The sequence below is a fragment of the Perissodus microlepis genome, chromosome 8 (genome assembly GCF_051167445.1).
Source record: "Perissodus microlepis isolate ML-2025 ecotype Zambia chromosome 8, ASM5116744v1, whole genome shotgun sequence".
Classification (NCBI taxonomy): Eukaryota; Metazoa; Chordata; class Actinopteri; order Cichliformes; family Cichlidae; genus Perissodus; species Perissodus microlepis.
In genome coordinates this window covers 28,953,248-28,958,247 of record NC_140468.1, presented here as the reverse complement: position 1 = coordinate 28,958,247, position 5,000 = coordinate 28,953,248, and the positions used below count along the sequence as shown (strand labels likewise).

At 43.3% G+C, this 5,000-nt stretch overlaps 2 protein-coding genes across 2 annotated transcripts in view; both read right to left on the bottom strand.

Moving 5' to 3' along the window:
* The window catches only part of LOC146382164 (ectonucleotide pyrophosphatase/phosphodiesterase family member 7-like), a 14,090-nt gene extending 13,996 nt beyond the window's left edge, over positions 1-94 (bottom strand). The window contains exon 1 of the mRNA XM_084936857.1: positions 10-94. Within this exon, the coding sequence (XP_084792983.1) occupies positions 10-94 (85 nt within the window). The remainder of the gene's footprint in view (positions 1-9) is intronic.
* Positions 95-417: 323 nt separating this feature from the next.
* LOC146382163 (uncharacterized) lies at positions 418-1,783 on the bottom strand. The gene has a single exon (XM_084936847.1). The coding sequence runs from the start codon at positions 1,668-1,670 to the stop codon at positions 450-452; it is 1,221 nt and encodes a 406-aa protein (XP_084792973.1). The 5' UTR covers positions 1,671-1,783; the 3' UTR covers positions 418-449.
* Positions 1,784-5,000: the final 3,217 nt, after the last annotated feature.

The following is a 5,000-nucleotide window of genomic DNA, read 5'->3' as shown; positions in this document are numbered from 1 at the left end:
GTAACTTACCACAATCTACAGTGTCTTGGAGCTGCGCTGTGTTTGTGGAATCAGCTACTGCATGTACAGGCTCACTGGTGCCACACGCCGACATTGTGAGTGCTGTGTCATCATCATCTGATTCACTCTCACTGTCCTTTGGTTCAGCATCACTTAATGCAATTTCATCTGAGAAATTGTGGGAAAAAAAACAAAAAAAACCCAAACACAAACACAAACCCCCCAAAAACCTCACATTAACAACGAGATATGACAAAATACAGAACAAATACTGGAAATTATAGTACATAGTTTTACTATGTAAGGCCAACACAAATGTTGCAAAGTGATGAAACAATAGACTTCAAGAACCTTAAATCATGGACATTTAACAGAATGGTCTGTGCTTTTAGGTTTTAATTCTGTTGATAAAGCATAATATTCAACTACTGCCCTAATATTTGCTCCTTTCAATACAAACCTTCAATTTCGATCTCATCCAGTGATTTCCCCTGGATCTGGGAAAGATGTCCTTTTTCCAGTGTTAAAAGCAGTTTGGAAATCTTGGCCAGCTGTGTTGTGGGAACTGGTAATCTGTAGAATTCGCGGTGAACGCGGATATCATGACCCAGGAAATCTGCAACCTGATCAAGTTCGTTGTTTTTCAAATTAAGGACTTGTGAGAGTGTGGCAACATGTTTTCTGAGCTGTGTCGATCTTAGATACTCAGGCTGCTTTGCTCCACACTGGTGTGCATGAACACGCAAGGAGTCCATTCCTCTGTAATGACTCATTGATCGGGGTCTTGCAAAGAGGTAGATATTAGTGGCACAAATACCACAGTCAGGCCTCCTACTAACCAGTGGTGACAGAGCATCCAGCATGCTTGGTGTTAGAAGAACTGGAACATTTCTGTCCCTTTTTCCCATTATTTCTATTCTACAGAAATAGTTACAGAGTCTCTGTTCCATTTCTGAGAGCCCCATGGCAACATCTGTGTGGAGTGCCGTTTTGTCTCTTTCAAGAAAACTTTTGAGGCGCATCTTTGAAACCTCTCCAGAACGTCTTCGATTGAACACAATGATTTGTGAGAGTGTAACTTGTGCAAGTTGGGCATAATTCTGAGCTGTGGCTTCGTTCTCCAAGCTGCAAAAGGCACTTTCTGCAGATTTTTGAAGGTAGTGATGGAGAATCCGAACATCTTCTGTAAAGGGCAATGTTGATGGCTTGTTAAACTTTGCCTCACTCAATGTGTTCAAGGCACGGTGAGACACCATCTCGGACCATTTAGAGACATACAACTTCTTGAACGCATCAGTGGACTTGATTAGGGCTTCATCCTCTGTCATGAGGGCACGACAATGGATAATGTCAGACATTTTATGCAGTGTATGTCCCAGTTTCAGCGCAAGGCTTAGAGTTTTGTATGACACTGTCTCGTCATCAAAACCTGAAACTTTCTTTACTGCTTGCACAACTCTCTGGAAGTTAGCAGGCTTAATAGCTTCTTCCATGTTATGCACTGAGAATTCTGTACGCAGACACAACAACAAACGTCCCGCTTCACGAAGCTTCTGTCGTATATAATCATACTTTGTAGGGTCTTGTCCATGTTTATTGTAGAGGGACTGGGCAAACTGAATAACAGTAAAGTCATTTCGCACAACTGAGGCAATCTCATCTTGTTTCATAACAGCAAGAACCTTCCACACTCCACTTGACACCTGCGGATAACACTGAGACTCCAGAGTTAAAGCCAGGCCGAGTACTTTGGTTCTTCCAGGTTCTTTATCCGTGTCATCTTTTGGTTTGTTAGGACATCTGCGGACATGTCTCCAAAGATCCTTGCGAACATACATCCCTTGACAATAAAAGCAATGAGCAAACTTTCCCTCTACTGCTTTAATCTTGGGTCTTCTCTTCACTTTCAGTGGTCCCACTCCACCATGCAAAACTGCAGCATTATGCTTAAAATTTCCCTTATTTCTCAATTTCTCTAACAGGCTTTTACGCTCGTTTGAGTCTCTAGGCAGGGAAAATGCATGCACAACATCAGGAGCCGTTTTGTGCGTTTTCAGGTGGCGGGAAATTTTAGCTGAATCTGGCACATATTCTTCTTCTGATATGCTGTGGTTGCCATCATCATCGCTTGGCCATCATCATAAAGAAGTCCAGACGCTTTTCTTTGCAAGCTCCTTTGACTACGATGACCTGGATGACTGAGAACCTTCACAGACATCATCGCTTGATATTTGATCCAGAACTGAATGTGGCAATCCATCCTCCCCTGAATATTCAGAAATTTCTTCTTTCTGGAATGTAAGAATAAAAGTTATTTTAATTGATCAATACTTTAGACGGGTAAAAAATAAACTGAAAAAAAGTCAAGCCAAATATGAATGGGATACACACCTGTGTTGACTGGTGACAATTCTGATTTGCCAATTTTGCAAGGCAGGATTTGTGCCAGACCCCTAAACAAACTGAAACACATTTTGATAGACTTAATTTAGCTTTGCAGTTCTATTTAAGTGAAGTAGTTTTTTGTCAAAGCATTGCAGTAATGTCAAATGCTGGAAAAAAAAACAAACTGTTCACACTTAAGGATATTTTAATGACTACACATACACTGCTAATCCCCCCCCCCCCCCCCCCCCCCAAAAAAAAAAGGACATCCCAGATGTGAATGAATGAATTATTCTTATTAAATACTTTGTTCTTTAGGTAGTTGAATGGCATGAAAGTGTGTAGTTGAATGTGTGTGGCCTCCAGATGTCTGTATGACTTCCCTACAATGTCTGGGCATGCTCGGGATGAGGTGGCGGACGGTCTCCTGAAGGATCTCCTCCAAGACCCGGACTAAAGCATCTGCCAACCCCTGGACAGTTTGTGGTGGATGGAGTGAGACATGATGTCCCAGATGTGCTCAATTGGATTCAGGTCTGGGGAACAGGCGGGCCAGTCCATAGCATCAATGCCTTTGTCATGGAGGAACTGCTGACATACTCCAGCCACATGAGGTCCAGTGTCGTCTCGCATTAGGTGGACCCCAGGGCCAAACGCACCAGCATGTGGTCTCACAAAGGGTCCGAGGACCTCATCTTGTTACCCAATGACAGTCAGGCTCTCTGGCAGGCACAGAAATGCCACCCCACACCATTACTGACCCACTGCCAATATGATCATGCTGGAGGATGTTGCAGGCAGCAGAACGTTCCCCACGGCATCTCCAGACTGTCACATGCTCAGTTTGAACCTCCTTTCAGCTGTGAGGAGCATAGGGTGCCAGTGCCGAAGTTGCCAAACTTTGCGTTTTCTGGCAAATGCCAAACATCCTGCATGGTGTTGGGCTGCAAGCTCAATCCCCACCTGTGGATGCTGGACCCTCAAGCAACCCTCATGAAGTCAGTTTCTGACCATTTGAGCAGACAGATGCACATTTGTGGCCTGTTTGAGGTCATTTTGCAGGGCTCCTCTTGTTCCTCCTTGCACAAAGGTGGAGGTAGCGGTCCTGCTGCTGGGTTGTTGCCCTCCTATGGCCTACTCCACATCCAGGTAGCACCTCCATGCTCTGGACACTACACTAACAGACACAGCAAACCTTCTTGCCACAGCTCACATTGATGTGCTACGCTAGATGAGCTGCACTACCTGAGCCACTTGTGTGGGTTGTAGACTCCGTCTCATGCTACCACTAAAATGAAGTCACCGCCAGCATTCAAAAGTGACCATAACATCAGCCAGAAAGCATAGGTCCTGAGAAGTGGTCTGTGGTCACCACCTGCAGAACCAGTCCTTTATTATGGTGAATTGACTATAATTTCCACTTGTTGTCTACTCTATTTGCAAAACAGCATGTGAAACTGGTTGTCAGTGTTACTTCCTAAGTGAACAGTTTGATTTCACAGAAGTGTGACTGACTTGGAGTTACATCACATTGTTTAAGTGTTCCCTTTATTATTTTGAGCAGTTTATGTTATGGAATGGGGAATTGAGGACAATCCCAAGTATACCATTTTTACAAGGTCCTGCACCAATGAGGTAATACTACATTTCTTTAATTAGACGTGACCACCCACTGATTAAAAAGGGAGCAGTGTTCATTTCAGCTAGTCTTAACTTGTTGAACTCTATTAATGCTTTTTACTGTATACTGTACCTATTCACTAAATGTCTCACCTTTGCACTTATAGCCAAGCCACTTGAGGGAGGAAACCGGTCCCACACACTGAATGCACTTGTCCAAAGATGATATTGTTGTGCACACCAGACGATGATTGTGACACTGTTAGCAAAATATTGCAACATTTATTTGTTTTGGACAGTTGGAAAGGTGAGGTGTTTTCAATTCAGTTGCAGATATCAACTAATACACTTCATCCCAGTATAAAATTTGAACGCAATCGACCTCTTCGCTTTTTTTCTACTGGAACCATTTTACTGGGACTAGGGGAATTGATTCTTTCACTTTATTGTTATCTAGAATAGCAAATTGAGTTAAAACACTGCAGCTTCTTAAAAATGGCACATAAATTCTTATCTGTGTGAGGTGGGTCAGAGTAAAAAAAAAAACAAAATAAAAAAAACAATCCTTCCTTATTTGCTTATCCTTGTGGCTGGAACCTATTCCAAATATGATGGGTGTACAATGCCTCTCACCCGAGTTGTATCTGGCAACTACAGCTTCCGCCCAAAGACATCCAGTTAGTGGGGTTTGCTGGACTGGTAATTCTAAATTGCCCATAGGTGTGAGTGTGGTAGAGTCTGTCAATGTGATACCCTGCGACAGCCTGTCACTCCAATTAACAACTGATTCCTTTGCAATCATCCATCCTCTTCCACTTATCCTTATCAGGATTGTGGGGTAGCAGGTTTGGGGCCTATACCAGCTACCATAGGGCAGTACAACCTGGACAGATCACCAGTCTAACATGGAAGGACAAGCATTTGCATTCACACCAAAGGGCAGTTTTGAATCACCAGTTAACCTAACCCCATAAGCTACATCTTTGGACTGTGGG

Coding starts and splice junctions, on each gene's coding strand:
- LOC146382163 (XM_084936847.1), bottom strand. CDS start 1,670: ATGAAACAAGATGAGATTGCCTCAGTTGTGCGAAATGACTTTACTGTT.